This window comes from Miscanthus floridulus, chromosome 1 (genome assembly GCF_019320115.1).
Source record: "Miscanthus floridulus cultivar M001 chromosome 1, ASM1932011v1, whole genome shotgun sequence".
NCBI classification, from domain to species: domain Eukaryota; kingdom Viridiplantae; phylum Streptophyta; class Magnoliopsida; order Poales; family Poaceae; genus Miscanthus; species Miscanthus floridulus.
The window spans coordinates 7352242-7372115 of NC_089580.1; the positions used below are offsets into that span (position 1 = coordinate 7352242).

Consider the following 19874-nt stretch of genomic DNA (forward strand, 5'->3'; position numbering starts at 1 on the left):
TAATGTAAGGGCGTGATTGGGTGTCCTGCTCGGACTGTCCAAAGGACCATCCGGCACCTCGCAATGCACTTCGGCCTTGTTTGGTTCCCTGCCTCGCACTATTTGCCTGCTTCGTTCCATTCCTTTCTCTTTCTCCATCCCGCACGCCTTCGTCTTCTCGATTTCTCCTTCCCACGTGAGCCGGGATGGCTTGATGCACATATGGTGCATGGGCCCATGTGTCAGACGCTCAAAACTCTGATATGTAACCAAATACAATGACTGTCATCTAGTATCTAGACTAAGTTGCAACCATAAAGAGCAAAGTGTACGGTTTCGGCCAGCTTCCCATGAGCCTGGACCGGCCCTCCATCCCGGCTCGCCATCCCCGCAGCAACCAATCATGCCCTAACATTTCTCTATGTTGTATTCCTGTCCATATATAGGAATGTGAGTGAAAACATGACGGGTATTTCACATATCCATTCGTCCAAGAGGCATCAGATACCTAGATGAATAATCTATATATTAGTCTAAATATTTAATAGACTTAAATGCTCCAATAGCCCTCAAACTTGTAAGCGTGTCACTTAGGTCCACGGACTCGAAAAATGCACTTTTGGGTCCCTGTCGACAAAAGATGCTCGGCAGTCCACCGAGAGGTATCCCGCGATGGTAGATTTGTCGGTGGAGGTGAGCGAGATCAGGAGCGAGATGGTAATACAAGCACAAAGACACAAGATTTAGACAGATCCGACCGTCAGTATGACGTAATACCTATATCATGTGTTCTGATGTATTGCATTGAGATGTCGAGTAGGGGACCCCTGCCTCTCCTTATATACTCTGGAGGGGTAGGGTTACAAGGAAAGCATCATATTTAGTACTATACAATAGCTTACGGTGCACGCCGAGCAACACCGTGCACGCCTTGATCTTGTGGGCTGGGCCATCTCTGATGGTGCGGCCCATGTCTTGTCTTGTGGATACCGGGGGGCCATACCCCCACAGCTAGTCCCCGAGCCTGATAGTAGGTGATGTAGTCACGTGGTGCCAGGGTCAAAAAGTAGAAGACTAGCCGAGCAGGCAGTCCGTCCCCGGGCGTAGCCTCGAGATGAGAAAAGCGCACATTCACCGTAAGGTGAAGTGTGCCCACTTAGTCATCGAGCCTGCTGGAAGATGAAGAATGAATCTTGTAGCAGGGTCAAAGAAAAAGAAGTCTAAAAGCTTTGCCGACGTCATCCGACATGCACGTATCAAGACCCCAGACGTGCTGCCCAAGATCAATACCCTGATCCAAACAGCATGGAGCAGCTTGATAGCACACCGATGAGACGTAGCAAGATCCGACCACCAAAGGCGATGTCCGAGCGCCGAGGAGTCCCCGGCGTAGCTGGCGACGTCCGAGCACCGAGAAGTTCCTGGCGTAGCTGGCGATGTCCGAGCACCGAGGAGTCCCTGGCGTAGCTGGCGATGTCCGAGCACCGAGGAGTCCCCGGTGTAGGCGGCGATGTCCAAGCACCGAGGAGTCCCCGACGTAGCTGGCGACGCCCAAGCACCGAGGAGTCCCCGGCGTAGCTGGCGATGTCCGAGCACCGAGGAGTTTCCGGCGAAGCTGGCGAGGTCCGAGCACCGAGGAGTTCCCAGCGAAGCTAGCGAGGTCCGAGCACCGAGGAGTCCCCGGCGTAGCTGGCGATGTCCGAGCACCGAGGAGTCCCCGGCGTAGCTGGCGATGTTCGAGCACCGAGGAGTTCCCGGTGAAGCTGGCGAGGTCCGAGCACCGAGGAGTCCCCGGCGTAGCTGGCGATGTTCGAGCACCAAGGAGTCCTCGGCGTAGTTGGCGAGGTCCGAGGAGTCCCTGATGTAGCTGGTGATGTCCAAGCACTAAGGAGTTCCCGGCGAAGCTGATGAGGTCCGAGCACCGAGGAGTCCCTAACGTAGCTGGCAATATCTGAGCACCGAGGAGTCCTCGACGTAGCACCGAGGAGTCAATCGAATGGCAACGCATCCCACCAGAACCACGATCCTGATGGCGCCGGATTGAGGCGACTACCTCTGGTCAAGGAAGACACCTCTAAAACCCCGGTGCCAAGCCCAAACAAAATTTTCACCTAAATCAAGAAACAATCCTAGGTCAAAGCCTAGGAAATTACAAACTGACCTAGTCGAGCACCGCGACACTTCACAAACAAACCCTTCTCTACTTCCCAATGAAACAAGCACGACCAATGCCACATGCCCTGGCAACCTTAGGCACGATAGCAGCGACCTAAGCTCCAGGAGCTATGGTGCTGAATAGGGGCTTGCGGGACGCAGCCCTCCATCGTAACAAAACGCGATGGAGAGAAGCACCCCACAAAACTCTATCTAGCACCATAGCTCTCGGAGCACGGGACACGGGGCTGAGAGATGGCTTCAATGCCACCATCTCACAAGGACAGAGATGACATGGTGGAACTACCCATGGCAAGGGCCACCTCGCACATCCAAGCCAGAGCGCTCCGGAGGCCGGGGGAATCCCAAAGCAGCGACTCCAGTGACCAAGCCACCCAGTCCTGCCTAGATCGCAAGATCCCTCCTAGCACTGGACAATAGATAGATAGATGTTGATGCCTGGCCATCACAAGAAACCTTCAACAGAAACTCACAATATTTCTCTCTCTCTCCTATCCTTCCCCCACAACTAGAAATATCCACTTCTATGATGAAAATGCTAATGACGAGTCTGAAATCATCATAGAAGATCATTTTTTATGTTGAATATTTCCGTTTCATCATAGATCAGTGGTGACGATCCTACAACCCTCCCTTTCTATGACAAAATCAGGCATCGTCACAAAAAAATGTCATAGAAGAGCATAGGGTTTCATTACAGATCACTTGCGTGACTCATCTGTGACGATCTCGTTTAAACCTATGACGAACAGGGCTTCGTCATTGAACTAATTACACATCCGTGACAGACAATATTTGATCTGTAATGAATGGCTTCATCATAGATCTCCACACTGTGCTTTCTCCATCCGACGTGTACCTATGGGACCTATAGTTACTCATCCGTGATGCTTGCAATTCATTAGAAAAGTCTCCACTCGATCCTTTATCCATGCAATGTGTACCTATGGGACCCTTCTTCATCTGACGTGTACCTGTGGGACCTGTAGTTACTCATTCGTGACACTTGAAATTTGTCATAGATGTCTCTGCTCGGTCCTTTCTCCATCCGACAAGTACCTATGGGACCCTTCAGCATCTGACCTGTGGGACCCAATGGCTTACGTGTCACGTGTACCTGTAGAACTGTTCTCCATCTCCATCCGACCTGTGGGACCCAACAGACCAGTGGGATCCAACGGCTTGCATGTCATGTGTACCTGTGGGACCATCCGACCTTTGGGACCCGATAGCCAGTGGGACCTTTCTCCATCTCCATCTGACTTGTGGGACCCGACGACTTGCGTGTCACTTGTTGCCACCGGGGTTTAATAAATTCAAACTAAAAAAACCATGAGACCTAGGAGTCGAACCCAGGACCAGATCAAGGAATAGACCATCTTCACCATTGCGCTAGACGCCTAGTTGTGTTGACCTGTCTTTGGAGTCATAATAGTAGTATATGTTCTCTGTGTGGATAGGTTGACTTATATATTGGATGTATCCCCTGCAAGTGGAAACAAATGTGTTCGTTGGATTTGCGGCGGCGGCAATGGAGGATCCCCAGTGTGCTGTGGTGGCTCAGGCATCCTTTTGGATGCTAGGCGGTAGGGTCTTCTTGGTGGAGCACGGTTGTCGCACCCAATTTTGCATAACAAAACCAAGTGCTCATATATGTGCACCCAGGATGTCCAAACACACATATAATCTCAAATTGCAATAATATCAAAGTAAAGTACTTTATTACATCGCATATTTCATCACATAGTTCTCACAAGTCTTGCTCATCGGCAACATTATTGCATAGAGTAGAGAACTAAGCCCAAAACACCATAGGGACTCCAACCAGGGGACATCACCCTAGTAATCCTGGACATCCTCTGGAAACTCTTCATATGCATTATCTGTTACCCATCCGGGATTTTCATTGAATGTAAAACAAGTGTAAGCGCACCATGCTTAGCAAGTATAACAAAGGGATCTATGAGGCTCAAAGGCTAGGCACGATTTGACTACGGTTAGCAATTTTAGTTGGTCAAGTTTTAGCATCCTAAATCACTACTTTAGTGAATAGACCCAACCCAAGTGGTAATAATGAATAATCAGATTATGTCAATTGCCAACCATCCATAGTAACCACTAATCATGAAGGATCTAGATCACTCGTATACGTGAGCACGGCTATTATAACAGGTTAAATATTTCTGTAAAAATTGTACAACTTTACCCATCGAGCCATGATTCCCAATGCCGGGGTTTGCAAAGCCCACATCACCTCTACCTAGGAAGTGTGGCAGGGTTTCACTACACAACCCTTCGCTAGTTGCACTAACAGGTCGTAGCTGCTAAGGTTTCAGCCGTCTAGCCATATGTGACCCTCCTCTAGGAGTGGAACTCATGGTCATGGCATGGTACACACCCTAGCAAGAAAAGAAACATACCAACTAGTGCCCCCCTCTTGCCCTTACGAAAAGCTACAGACGAGCTAGTACAATCTAGTTAATAGGTTAAAGTCAGAGCCATTTAACACTCGGGGTTGTACGACACCTCCTAGGTGGCCGCTTCAGGATTAAGTCCTTATGGAGAGGCACTAGAGCACTCAACCCCATACTCTAGCCCCCTAATTGTTGCTAAAAAGCTCCATTTTAACATATTGCATAATACCTTTAATCATGTTTAACAATTATTTTATGTTGAGCGCTGCAGCATCTATCCAAAATGCATCCCAAACCATAGGTATCAAGGATATATGGTACAAATAGTAATCTAGGTAAAGTACTTAAAGGTAATTCAAATTTAAACACATGCATGTAAATGAATTGTAGAGTTCATAGGTACAAGGGGCCTTTGCTACACTTGCCTTCCTCAAAGCTTCCTTCCTGGTACTGCTGGTCACCCAACTGATCTCAGCAACCTCGAACTGATCACCCTCTAAACGTGTTCCAATTCACCAATCAAGCATACATTCCAATCATCACATGCATACAAAGATACTTCTATTAGAATAGTACACCAAACAGTAGAAACATAGACTGAAAAGCTTATAAAACTAATCTACGTACTGCTACGAACACATGAGCGAAAGAATCACCCTAATCGAACTTAAAACACAAAAGTTATGCATGAAATAAGACTTCAATGGCATTTCTGTAAATAAACCGAACTCAAATTTGAATAAAAACTAAACTCTAACGTGTTCTAGATGGTGCGCACTATTACTCAAAAGTACAGGGGCTAAAACAAAAGAAAACAGGACTGGAAAGAAATGATTTTGAGCTATGGTTGGACTGCGGGGTTGATTCCTTGAAAACCCAGGGGCTAAACTGCAAAAGAGCATGGCTGACTGTGGTTTGACCGTGTGGCCACTGACTGGACATGATGTGGAGCGCTCTGGTTGGTTTGGTGCACCATGTGTGCGGTGGACGCGCTGACGCGGGTGCGGTGCGCCGAGTCCACGGTCCATGGTGGACCGGTTACATAACCCTGAAGGGGTATCTAATCAGAGCCGTTTACTTGTGATCTAATGGCACAGAAGAAAGGGAGGGCTCCCCTCACCGGCGTGCAGTGCTAGCACGGCAGCGCCATAAACGCCGATGGCCCAAGCTCGCCGGTGATCATCGGTACGGTGATTCCAGCCGCCTCAGACCCAACCGAGGGCACGAAAGTGACGAGCACAACAACATGAGTCCAACACGACATAAACGAAGGGCGAGGAGACACATCAGGACGATGGGCCCATGGTGGCACCATGGAAGGTGTGATCTAGAGCTCGTCGATATGGTGCTCCAGAGCATCATTCACATAAAGGAGGGTATAGGGAGGTCAAGTGGCTCACCGCGAGTCCGGGGAAGATGTTCAAGGCGTCCGGGAGGGCTCCGAAGGGTCTGGTCAATGGCGACAGTGAGCTGGTGAGAGAAACCGCTGCTGGTGAGCTCGGGAATGCCAAACCCGTGACCAAATCGCAAAGTAGAAATTACCTACAGACGCGGCGAGGCACGGCGGAGCTCCTGGGTATGACCTCATCGACGAGAGAGCACTGGAGCAGCGAATTAGGGGGCGGTGGTGCGAGCTCGGGTGTGAACGGGGAAAAGGGAAGGGGAAAGGGCTCGGGGGTGGGTTTTATAGGCGAGCAAGCGTGACAGAAAAGGGAAGCAGGCGCGGCGGAGCTGCAGAATCAACAGATTTCGAATGCCTTCCTTTCCTAGCTCGGGGCACGGTGGGCGGCCATGGATGGCAAGCACCATCACCGGACGGCGAAGAAGGAAAGAGAAATAAGTAGCTAACGTGCAGGTCCCACGACACAGTGAGAGAAGAGGGAAATCGGCGGTGCGTAGGTGTTGGCGCGGAGCAGGCTTCTGCTGGGCCGAGCGTGCATCGAGCCGGGCCGGGGTGCACGCGCGAGTGCGGTGAAGCGAAGGCGCTGGAGCAGGCCGCTGAGAAGGCTGCACTGCCGGGCCACGTGCGTGGATCAAGAGGAGGGAAAGAAGGCATGGGGCTAGGCCGCCAACAGTCCTGGGCCGAAATGGAGTGCAGGAAAGGAAAAGAAAATAGAAACCTTTTCATTTTTTGGCTTTTGCAAACTTGCTCCAAATTCAAACTAGATTTGAATTCAAAGCCACTCAACTCTAACCCTACAATCAGACAAAAACCAAAATGCCTCTGCATGAATGCAGCAATCATGTTACTAAATCTTATGGTAATTTTTAATTAGCCAAAAATTATTATTTTACTTGGTTTAAAATGCATAAAAATTAATTAAATGCTCAAATTTATTTACTAAATTATAATAAATTTTTAGGGTGTTACAAACCTACCCCCCTTAAGATGAATCTCGTCCCCGAGATTTGAATGATTAAAAAAGATTAGGATAGTCAGATTTCCATTCATCCTCTCTTTCCCAGGTTGCCTCATCTACCGAATGCCTGTTCCACTGAACCTTACACATTCTTATAATCTTGCTCCTTGTGATTCTCTCAGCTGTTTCCAAAATTCTCACTGGATATTCTTTGTATGAGAGATCCTCCTAGATATCCAGTTCATCCAAAGGTAATTGTTCCTCAGGTACCCTCAAACATTTCTTGACCTGTGATACTTGGAAAACATCATGAACACCTGAGAGTTGTTCCGGTAATTCCAGCTAGTAAGCAACTTCTCATCTCCTGTTGATGATCTTGAAGGGTCCCACATACCTGGGTGATAACTTTCCCTTAGCATGAAACCTCTTAACTCCCCTCATAGGTGAAACTTTGAGATAAACAAAATCACCAATATCAAACATCAAATCCCTTCTTCTCGTGTCAGCATAACTCTTCTGTCGAGACTGTGCAACCTTCAAATTTTGCCTTATTATTTGTACCTGTTTCTCCACCTGTTGCAAAACTTCTTGTCCAAAGACTTGACTTTCCCCCGTTTGATTCCAAAACAGTGGTGTCCTACACTTTCTGCCATACAACACTTCAAATGGTGCCATCTTAAGACTTTTCTGGTAGCTATTATTATAAGAGAATTTAGCATAGGGCAAACTCTTATCCCAACTTGTTCCGTACTGTGAAGCACAAGCTCTCAACATATCCTCTAAAATCTAATTTGTTCTCTCGGTCTGCCCATCTATCTGAGGATGATAAGCTAAGCTAAAGTTCAACTTCATGTCCATGGACCCATGCAACTTCTGCCAAAAATGAGATGTGAACTGTGTAACCCTATCTAAAACAATCTTCTTTGGTACTCCATATAAACATACAATCCTTTCCATGTATAGCTGTACCAACTTCGCACTAGAGTAAGTTGTCTTGACAGGAATAAAATGTGCTACTTTTATCAGACGGTCTACAATTACCCAAATAGAGTCATATCCCCACTGTGTACGGGGTAATCCCACTATGAAATCCATTCCAACTTCTTCCCATTTCCACTCGGATATCTTCATAGGTTGAAGTAAACCTGTTGGCCTTTGATGCTCTGCCTTTACTCTTTGGCACGTATCACATATGGCCACATGTTCAGCTACATCTCTTTTTAGTCCGTACCACCAATATCTCTCTTTAAGATCAAGATACATTTTAGTACTCCCCGGGTGTATAGAATAGGCCGAGTCATGAGCTTCCCTCAAAATAGACTCTCTAATAGACTTCACTTCTGGTACACAAATCCTTTTACCAAACCATACTATTCCTTGATCATCCATGTGGAAACCTGGGGCTTTACCAATCACTATACGCTCAGCAATATCTTTGATATTCTCATCATTCAACTGTCCCTTATGAATCTCTCGTTCTAAAGTAGGTTCCACCTCTAACTCTATAGTGTTAGCCACAATACCCAAATTCAAATGTTTGAACCCTCACACAACTATTTAGGTAATTGAGTTGCATAGGCCATGTTAACATAACTCTTCCTACTCAAAGCATCTGCTACAACGTTAGCTTTTCCTGGATGATAGTGTATTTCCAAGTCGTAATCCTTGATCAACTCTAGCCACCTGCGCTGTCTCAAATTCAAATCTGACTGAGTGAATATATACTTCAAACTCTTATGATCAGTATAAATCTCACACTTGTGACCAATCAGGTAATGCCTCCAAATCTTGAGAGCATGTACCACAGCTGCTAACTCTCGATCATGAGTCGGATAATTTAACTCATGTTTTCTTAGTTGTCTAGATGCGTAGGCAACAACTCTACCCTCTTGCATAAGAACGCAGCCTAGACCTTGCCATGAGGCATCACAATAGATAGAGAAACTTTTGGTAAGATCAGGTAAGACAAGCACTGGGGCAGAAGTCAGTCTCTTTTTCAACTCCTCAAAACTATCCTGACATTGCTTAGACCATACAAATTTGGCATTCTTCTCTAACAGGGCAGTCATAGGTTTGGCTAACTTAGAGAATCCCTCAATGAATCTCCTATAGTACCCAGCCATACCAAGGAAACTTCGAATCTCACTAACATCCTGAGGTGGCTTCTAACTCAACACATCTCTAACCTTCTTGGGATCTACTGCTACTCCTCCATTAGAGATTATGTGGCCAAGGAAAGATACTTCTTTTAGCCAGAACTCACATTTGCTAAACTTAGCATAGAGCTGATGTTCTCTAAGCTTTTGCAATACTAGCCTTAAATGTTCCTCATGCTCTTCTTTATTCTTAGAGTAGACTAATATATCATCAATAAACACAACAACAAACTTGTCAAGGTACTCCATGAATACTTTGTTCATCAAATACATGAAGTAAGTAGGTGCATTTGTTAGACCAAAAGACATGACTGTGAACTCATATAATCCATATCGGGTCACAAAAGCGGTTTTGGGAATATCAGAACGTCTTATTCTCAACTGATGGTATCCAGATCGGAGGTCGATCTTGGAAAATACACAAGCTCCTTTCAACTGGTCAAACAGGTCATCGATTCTAGGTAGTGGATACTTGTTCTTAATTATGACCTCATTAAGTGATCTGTAATCTATGCACATTCTTTGTGTACCATCTTTCTTCTCTACAAACAATACTAGTGCTCCCCAAGGTGAAGAACTAGGTTGGACATAACCCTTATCTAGTAGTTCCCTTATTTGTTTCTTAAGTTCCGCTAATTCATTCACTCACATTCTATAGGGTCTCTTAGCTATGGGTGCAGTTCTAGGTAAAAGTTCAATTATAAACTCAATATCTCATTCAGGTGGCATACCTAGTAACTCCTCAGGGAAGACATCTGGATACTCATTTACTATCCGTATATCCTCTATGGTTGTGCCCTTTAATTGTTTAACCCGATAGATTTTTGAGGCTAACTGTATTGCTACATACTCAACTTTCTCTCCAGATGGAGTGGTTAGATTCATGGAACTATTCCCACAATTTATAACTACCTTCTAGGACCTCAACCAATCCATACCCAAGATAACATCAATTCCAGATGAGTCTATGACTATAAGGTTGGCTTGAAATTCTACCCCCTTATGATGAGACTAGCAGCTAAGCATATCCAATTTGCTTTCATTTCCCCTCCAGGTGAGTTTACTAACATGGGTTTCTTCATAACACATACGGGAATACCATGCTTCTTTACGAAAGTATATGCTATGAAGGAATGCGAAGTACCAGAATAAAAAAGAACTATAGCTGAGTTTGAGTTGACCAGAAACGTACCGATCACCACATCAGGTGCCTCCTGAGCTATCTCTGCGGTCACATGATTGACCTTTCCACAGACATAGTTCTACTGCATATTAGCCGTCTTCTTAGGGCATCTGTTGGAGTAATGTCCTGGTACTCCACAGTTGAAGCATATATTGTCATTGATAGCATTTGGCGCCTTTGGTGCACCATTCTTTGGTGGAGCACTAGGAGCATTGCCCTTCACAGGAATATTGTTAGCTTCCTGCTGATGTTGAACTGGTGCCCTGTACTACTATTGTTGCTGTGCATGTTGTGGCTGCTGGTTACGGTTGATCAGGCTTGACTAACCTTGATAGCGCCGTTGTGGGTAAGCTTGCTGAGGAATAGTGTGGACACGGGTGTTGCTCCTGGACTGTTGCCCTGGAATTTCCTCTTCTTGTCATCCATTTGATGGTGCTTGTTCTCTACAACCAAGGCCTTTTCCACTAGCTACTAGAAACTAGCAAATGTATGGGACATCAGTTGGTACTGGAGACCATCATTCGGACCTTCCATGAATAGCTCCTGCCTCTTCTCATCATCTCCCACTTCAGTAGGTGCGTACCATGACAATTGTATGAACTTGTCACGATACTCCACTGTGGTCATGCTTCCCTGTTTGAGAGCAAGGAATTCCTTCATTTTTAGCTTCATCAACCTAGCAGGAACATGGTGAGAGAAAGCATTGCTAAATTCATGCCAAGTTATGGGGTTAGCTTCAGTATAGCCAAAGCAGAATGACTCCCACCAGTCAAGTGCAGCCTCCTGCAGTTGCCTAGCTACATATAACACTTTCTCCTTGTCATCATATTGTGCAATCTCAAGTTGCCTCTCAACTGCACGTAACCGGTCATCAGCTTGGAGAGGGTCAGTGGAATGCTTGAAGACAGGTGGATGTCCCTTCAGAAACTCTCCCCTCTTGTCTCTAACTTGAGGGGGTGCATTCCCATTTCTATTCCCATTATTTTGCATGCTCTGAGCCATCTGCTGAAGCAATTGAGTTTGCATCATCATCAGTTGCTCCATAGTGATAGGGGGTGGCGGTGGCAAGTCCTCGCCTCCTTCGTTGTTCCTCCTGGTGTTCACCATCTGTAGGTACATCATATAAGTCTCATATGTCCAAAATATATAACCTTTAAGAGATAATGGCCTAATAAGAGTAGGTATCACAAGATCAAAGACAATATATATATATATATATATATATATATATATATATATATATATATATATATATATATATATATATATATATATATATATATATATAGGGTATACAAGAAGATAATTGTTCTGAACTTTTCCGGCAAGTTGGACAGACAACTATACAGTAAAATGAGCATATCTCACTCTATGTTCATCATATGAATGCTAATTTTACCTTTATGGAAAGATTATGAAATTCTCTACAACTTTCATTTAGAACATATTCTCAGATTCTGATGTTTATTCAGGAAAAAATAGACAACAAGCAGTACTGCTCCAGATTTCTGACATCACAGAAACATCAACTTACAACAGCCGTATCTCCCAATTTGTAATAGGTATTGAGGTGATTCTAGAGCCAAAAGAAAGATGCAGAAATCTACTTATCTCCATAAAATTTTCATGACCATTGAACATCCAGAACATGAGATTTGAACTGATAAAGGTGGACTGCTCAGAATGATACAGAACGGACAACAAGATAAAGAGAAACCTAACTATTTATTCATATCATCCTTAAGCCTTAATCTTAAACTAAATGATTGTGGACATGCCCACAAATCATCACAATCATGACAAAAATTCAAATCAAACATTATGCATCATGACAATCATCCAACCACTCAAATAACAATTGTTCAACCATTGAAAAGAAAAGAAACTAAACACACTCTCGCACATCTATGCGTGTTTATTACATATTTGTGGGAAATCCTCCTATGGGTCGATGTTGGTGTTGGTGTTGGGGTCTCCATGGCCTCCTCTGTTCCTTGGGGGCGATTCAGCAAGAATACTTGGCGTCTCCACATCAGGACCACCTTGCTGCTGCTTCAACGTAGCATTCTCAAGGGCAAGCTACAGGTATGCCTTCCCCATGACATCTAGCTCATCCAAGGTTTGATCCAAGTCGGTGTTGGTCTGAGCCAAGCTCACTAGGGTAGGCCTAAGCCTATGGTTCTCCTCCCCAAGGGGTGCGGTGATGTTGCAGGTGGACTGGCCGCTCCGACGGTGGGGAAGATAGTGACCCCCTCCCATTTGATGTCATCTAAGTGGCGGTCACGATTGACCACCAATGCCTGTTGAGCCACATCCCGGATGGCAGCTGCATGTGTGAGCCGTTCAGTGGTAGCACAATGGATGTAGTGCACTCGACTCCCTTCGTGGATATACACCTCTATCTCCTAGAAGTCAGTGTAGTCGGGGTGGGTCCAATGCTCCGTCCGGTACTACACGGTGCACCTAGTGTGGTAGCGGCGTACAAGAGAGAGAAGCTTTGGGTGGTAGTAGGCATCACCCTACAAATCATAGTGGATCTCTGTGGTCCACCCCTTAGCCAGTAGTATGCCTTGATCCTTGGTGCTCCATAGTCAAGGTCAGTTGGGAGGACTGCCTCAGAACTATAGACCATGAAGAAGGGTGTGTAGCCAGTGGCTCGACTAGGAGTTGTCCTCAGGCTCCAAAGTACCACAGGGAGCTCGGTGACCCATCGTGCGCCAAATTTGTTCAACCGGTTGAAGATCTTGGGCTTAAGGCCCTGTAGGACCATGCTATTTGCGTGCTTGACCTGCCTGTTTGTTCGAGGGTGCACGATAACAGCCCAATCGACCCGGATGTGGTATTCATCGCAGAATTAAAGGAACTTCTTTCCGGTGAATTGCGTACCATTGTCCATGATGATGGAGTTTGGGACTCCAAAGCGATGGATGATGTCAAGGAAGAACAGTACAGCTTGCTCGGACTTGATCGTGGAGATTGGCCGAGCTTCTATCCATTTTGTGAACTTGTCTATGGTGACAAGCAAGTGGGTGTAGCCTCCAGGCGCCTTCTTGAGAGGTCCAACCAGATCGAGCCCCCAGACCATGAACGGCCACGTGATGGGGATCATTTGGAGCGCTTGGGATGGGAGGTGAGTTTGCCGAGCGTAGTACTGACACCCTTCACAGGTGCATACGATCTGCTCGACGTCGGCTACTGCAGTGGGCCAGTAGAAGCCCTGTTGGAACGTGTTTCCGACTAGGGTTCTAGATGCAGCATGGTGATTGCATATCCCACCATGGATATCGCTCAGCAAACGCTTCCCCTATTCGATGGGGATGTAGCACTGTAGGATCCTGGTGTGGCTTCGCTTGTAGAGTTCATTCTCCATAAGAACAAAGGACTTGGCGTGACAAGCAAGCCATCGAGCTTCCATCTTATCCATCAGTAGTGTGTCCTAGAGGAGGTAGTCGAGGTAGAGTACCCTCCAGTCGACCAGAGGTTCGAGCTCTATCGTGGGGTCTTCTTTGAGCTCCATGACTTCGGGACCTGACGAAGCCAACGGTTGGTCAGCCCCTGAGGCAGAATTGGGGGATCATTATCGGCTTGTTCCAACCCCTCATAGTAGACCGAGGGCTTGTGTTGGTCATTGGCGAAGACACTCGTCGGCACCGGCTCTTGGCTGGATGCTGCCTTCGCAAGCGCATCAGCCACCTCGTTGAGGCGCCTCAGGATGTGATTGAGCTCAAGGCCGTCGAACTTGTCTTCCAGTCGTTGGACTTCTCGATAGTATGCAGCCATCTTGGCATCATGGCAGCTTGACTCCTTCTTGACTTGATCAACGACTAGCTGGGAGTCTCACCGAACATCAAGATGTCAGATGCCCAACTCGGTGGCGATGCGTAGGCCGTTGATGAGCGCCTCATATTCAGCCACATTATTTGAGGAGGGGAAATGGAGACAAACCATGTACCTCATGCGTACCCTAAGGGGCGACACGAAGACTAGCCCCTTGTCGGCACCCTTCTTTATCAGCGATCCATCGAAGTACATCATACAGTACTCTTGATCGACGACCGCCGATGGCATTTGGACCTCGGTCCACTCTATGATGAAATTAGCTAACACCTGGGACTTGATGGTCGTCCGAGGGGCATACGATATGCCTTGATCCATCTGCTCAAGTGCCCATTTTGCGGTTCTCCCCATGGCATACTGGCTTTGCATGCCCTCGCCAAGGGGGAAGGATGTCACAACCGTTATTGGGTGTGACTCGAAGTAGTGGTGTAGCTTCCTCTTTGTGATAAGGATAGTGTATAGGAGCTTCTAGATCTAGGGGTAGCGGGTCTTTGAGTCAAATAGGACCTCACTAATGAAGTACATAGGTCACTATACTTTAAAGGCAAGCCCCTCTTCTTCCCGCTCCACTACCAGGGCAACGCTGACCACTTGTGTGGTGGCCGTGATGTAGAGCAGAAGGTGTTCTCCCTTAGTGGGAGGAACCGGGATTGGGGCCATTGTCAGGAGCTGCTTAACCATGTCAAGTGCTTCCTAGGCCTCGGACATCCATTTGAAGTGATCAGCCTTCTTCAGAAGTCGATAAAGGAGGAGACCTTGTTCACCAAGGCGTGAGATGAAGCGGTTGAGTGCAACGAGGCACCCTGTAACTCGTTGCACCCCCTTTATATCCTGAATTGGACCCATCCTTATAATGGCTGAGATCTTCTCCAGGTTGTCCTTGATGCCATGCTCAGAGATGATGAAACCAAGCAGCATGCCCCTCGGAACCCCGAAAACACACTTCTCGGGATTGAGTTTGATGCTGTTTGCTTAGAGTTTGGCAAAGGTCTGCTCAAAATTGGCTATGAGGTGGTCAGCCTGTTTGGTTTTAACCATGATGTCATCCACGTAGGCTTCAACAGTCCACCCGATGAGGTCCCCGAAACACTTAGCATACAGCACTGGTATGTAGCCCCAGCGTTCTTCAGATCGAACGGCATTGTGACATAGCAGAATGATCCAAAGGGGGTGATGAACGATGTCGTGAGCTGGTCGGGCTCTTTTATCACAATTTGATGGTACCTAAAGATGTCAATGGGGACCCGATCCCTGATTCCCCGTGGGGAATTCTTCCATTAGGGGATGGGGATGGGGGGAAATTAATCCCCACGGGGAAGGATTTTGTAGTAATGTTTTCCCCGTCGGGGATGGCAGGGACGGGGATGGTTGCCTGGTCCCCGACCCCGATCCCTGTCAACCCGCCCCTCAAAGATTTACGAAGCACGTAGTAGCCAGCAGGCAGCCCATGTAACGGCCTAGTAAATCATGGAGGTATATAATGCGCCATCCAAGTATCCAACCCTAATTCCTCGATCCCCAATTCCCCAATCCCCATCTAGCCACAGACGCAAATGCCGCTCTCTCGCAGTCTTGCTGCTCTGGCTCTCGCACAGTCGCATGCTCACCTCTAGCCGTAGGCCCGCAGCCACCGCAATCTCCTCCTGGCTCCCGCTCCCAGGTGCAGCAGTCGCTTGCCGGCTTGCCGCTCCCTTGCTACCCGCAGTAGCGCCACCGCAGACCCAGCGCAGAGGCGCAAAGGCAACAAGCAGCAGTGCAGAGGTGCTCAGGCCCACAAGCACAGCCGCTATCGCAGACCCGGTGCCGCCACCATGGCCACTCCACCTCCAGCAGCCACTCCACTCCATTGACCACTTGCAGTCACCGGAGCAGCTCACCGTCGGATCCACACCACCAGGGCTACGCCGCCTGTAGAGCATCACGGGAGACGCATCCGCACAGCCTTCACCGTCGGCCACCATGGCTTCGCCCTCCCCGCCTCCAAGCTCAAACGGTGATGAAGTAAGGTGAGAAACTAAGACTCCATGTAGCCTACACTCTTGCACTTTGCACAAGCGTGTCTTAGTCCTCCCTTGAGATTTTGCCTATCGGGCATGGGCGGGGTATGGGCTATGGCTGCGTGCCTGCGTCGTTCTCGTTCACTCACTAACCCACGTCCGGCGGTCCTCGCGAAGGGACGCCATGGATTTGGATCGGCCACCAAATGCTATGCCGGCTACTAGATCCGCCATGTTGGCGCCTACTGCAGCCATTGTCACTTCTGCAACTACAAAGGGACAACCTCCAAAGCTTCAAATGAAAAAGTCCATGACCAAGATGACAAGCCGTCTTGCAAATGAAGGAGCTCCTGCTCCAACCACTCCAGAAGCATCAATCGATGGTGGCCTCCGGCTACTAAAATCCATAGGGTCGGTTTTAATCTCGCTAACCTTCTTCTCTTATTAGCTTGTTTATATTAATATTTTTGCATGTGTAAATTGTATTCCATGGTTATGATTTATGAATGAATGCAACTAAAATCCATGGTTCTTAATCATTTAGTTAAAACTTTAGATTATTATTGAATGTATGTGTGTGTAACGATCTACATAGTATGCTACAATGTTCATATTTATATTCTATGCTCTGAGCTTCAGATTATTGCAGCATGTTTTTGTGCATTTTATTTATGTTTGCATATTTCATATATAGTCACAGATTTCACTCATATTTATTTGGTAATTGTCAGATTCACTATGAACGCAACTCAAGGCAGCGGGAGTAGCAGCCAACAAGATTCACAATCACTTCCACCACAAACTGAATCTGTCAATGATTCTGAGCCGATACAAATTGATGATGATGAGCCCATGAACTTGTAAACTTATGGTGCTACTTTTGTGCTGTTGTGCAGCCAGTTGGTGATGAACTTGTCATTTTGTGTTGTAATGCTGGATTCCTAGTTGGTGATGCACTGTTATATTGCCGAAGCACCAAGTTCTTAATTGCCCCTTAGACAGATTGGTGCTACTAAATTGATTCTTTTGTTTTCACTGTAGTGACTGTGATTGAGCAATTGGTTGTGCAGATGGTGACTGCTGTGGTGATAAGGGATTCAGACAGCAGTTGAGATGATATTGGCAAATGATGGTGACAAGGGAAACCACCTAAGGGAAGCACCTGAAGTTCCACTAAAGGTACGCTATATGCCTTTTTCATGTTTACAAATTGACGCGAGTAAATGCAAGCTTTAGAAGCTAAGCAAGTAAATGGAAATATGGAAGCAATTGTAGTTTTGCTTGTTCCGTACATATGTATTAGCTTGTTTTCCTTTCTCGACCATGTCCTATACATGTATTAACTCATTTTTCCTTCTCAACCCACTATCAGGTAAGTTCTGAGAAAGGGCATATAGAAGCAGTTGATAGTAGAGGTGTTTAACGCGGAAGCATCATCGAGCTTGGTCGCATGGACATTGTGTGAGGTCGTGAAGCTGGTTGATGGTGTGGCGCGGTTTGGAGCTGGCAAGTGGTCTGAGATTAGAAAATTGTCCTTTGCCTCATATTCTTACCGCACTTCAGTGGATCTCAAGGTGTGTTTGCTAGTACAGCTGAAACTTACTGCGATTTCATTTTCCAATCATACATTGAAACCTATTATTTATTTAGGATCAGGACAAATGGCGTAACCTGATCAGAGCAACCAAGACACAGCTAAACGAGCTACAGTTGCAAGGGGGTGGCTTCACAGCCCCAGTCAAGTTCTCTGGTCTTTTGTGATCCGTGTCATGCTGATATAGTGGGTAAAGAAAAGCACTAATTAGTTAGGTGTATGCTTCTGGATGATGTGGCATATATTATATGAGACTGAGTAAATATTATACAAAGTTGTTGTATTGAACTACCATGTGCATTGAGGACTCAACACATGTGCATTGAACTACCAGGTCTTTTCTATGTGCAGTTGATGGCTTGATGTGGTGATGGGGATCCCCGCGGGGATTAAATCCCTAATTGGGGACGTGGATAGGGAAGAAGTGCTCCCCATGAGCCTTCACGGGGACGGGGATGGGGGAAATTTCCCCCCATGGGGATGGGGATGGGGCAGTAACCCCCGACGGGGAATTCCCCGTTGACATTTGGAATGGTACCCAGAGTACGCATCAAGGAAGCAGAGGGTTTCACACCCCGAGGTAGAATCAACTATCTGGTCTATGCGCCGTAAAGGAAATGAATCCTTTGGGCATGCTTTGGTGAGACCCGTATAGTCAACACACATCCTCCGTTTCCCACTCTTTTTTTGTACAAGAATGGGATTGGCCAACCACTCTGGGTGGTTCACTTCCTTGATGAATCTGGCCGCCAAAAGCTTTGTGATCTCTTCGCTGATGGTCCTGCGTTTCTCCTCATCGAAGTGATGCTAGCGTTGTTTTACCAGCTTGGAGCCTAAATGGATCTTCAAGGTGTTCTTGGTGAATTCCCTCAGGATGCTTGGCATGTCCGAGGGTTTCCACGCAAAGATGTCGTTGTTGGCGCTGAGGAAGTCAACGAGCGCGTTTTCCTATTTAGAGGAAAGCGCGGTGCCAATGTGCACCACCTTGCCATCGGGGCTACCGGGATCTATGAAGTCCTCTTTAGAGCCCTCTGTAGGTTCAAAGGGCTGGGTTGACTTCTTGGTATCAGGCGCTTCTTTGGTGACCTCCTTCTTGCTGGCGGCAAGCTCTCCGGAGGCGACGATTGCTGCGGCGTGACCGCAACACTCAACCTCACACTCATAGGCGCGCTGGAAGGAGGTGCCAATGGTGATGACCCCACTGGGGCCTGGTATTTTTAGCTTGAGGTATGTATAGTTGGGGATGACCATGAACTTTGCATAGCATGGACATCCCAGGATGGCGTGGAAGGTTCCAGGGAACCCAACCACCTCGAAGGTGAGAGTTTCCATCCTATAATTGAATGGATCCCCGAAGGTAACGAGCAAATCGATCTGCCCAAGTGGCATGGCCTACTTTCTAGGCATGATGCCATGGAAAGGTGCTTGGGTTGGGTAGACGCATGTCCGGTCGATGCCATCTCGTCTAGCATCTTGCATACATGATGTTGAGGCCGCTGCCTCCATCCATCAGTATTTTGGTGAGCCGCTTTGTGCTGATGATCAGGTCAACCATGAGCGGATACCTCCCTGGATGTGGGATGCTCTCTGGGTGGTCGGTTCGATCAAAGGTTATGCTAGACTTGGACCATCGGAGGAAGGAAGGTGTGGCCGGTTCGATCGTATAGACTTCGCGGCACGCGACCTTCTGATGGTGTTTGGAGTCGTATGCAGCCGATCCTCCAAAGATCATGAGGCAACCATCCGGTGTTGGAAAGCCATCATCCTTCTCCTCAGTGTTGTCCATGGTGGGGTCAGGGTCCTTCCCATGCTACCCTTTGTTGGAGCCCCCGGACAAGAACCACCGCATGAGGTTGCAGTCCTTGTATAGATGTTTGACCAGAAAGGCATGGTTCGGGCATGGCCCCTCTAGTAATTTTTTGAAATGGTTTAGAGTGCCCTCTGTGGGCTTCTGACAACCCTTGCAGTCAGCGGTGGCCATGAGCGAGCCCTCACACCATTGCTTCTTGTTCTTCTTTTTGGCGGAACGATTGGATGCGCCTTCGCCGATGTCCTCGTCCCGCCTTGCCTTGCCATTGAGGCAATCAAAGATTGGTCCGACCACTTCTTCGCCCGAGGCATGGCTAGTGGTGATGTCCAAGAGTTCCTTGGTGGTTCATGGGCCCTTGTGTCCTAGCTT

The 19874-nt window shown here is 47.3% G+C and overlaps 1 protein-coding gene across 1 annotated transcript; it reads right to left on the reverse strand.

Annotated features, from left to right (window-relative positions):
* Positions 1-18643: 18643 nt before the first annotated feature.
* Positions 18644-19084, reverse strand: LOC136451628 (uncharacterized). The gene has a single exon (XM_066452322.1). It carries the CDS (start codon positions 19082-19084, stop codon positions 18644-18646), a length of 441 nt encoding a protein of 146 aa, XP_066308419.1.
* Positions 19085-19874: the final 790 nt, after the last annotated feature.

Excerpts from the sequence above, each read along its gene's own strand:
- LOC136451628 (XM_066452322.1), bottom strand. The coding sequence starts at position 19,084 with ATGCCACTTGGGCAGATCGATTTGCTCGTTACCTTCGGGGATCCATTC.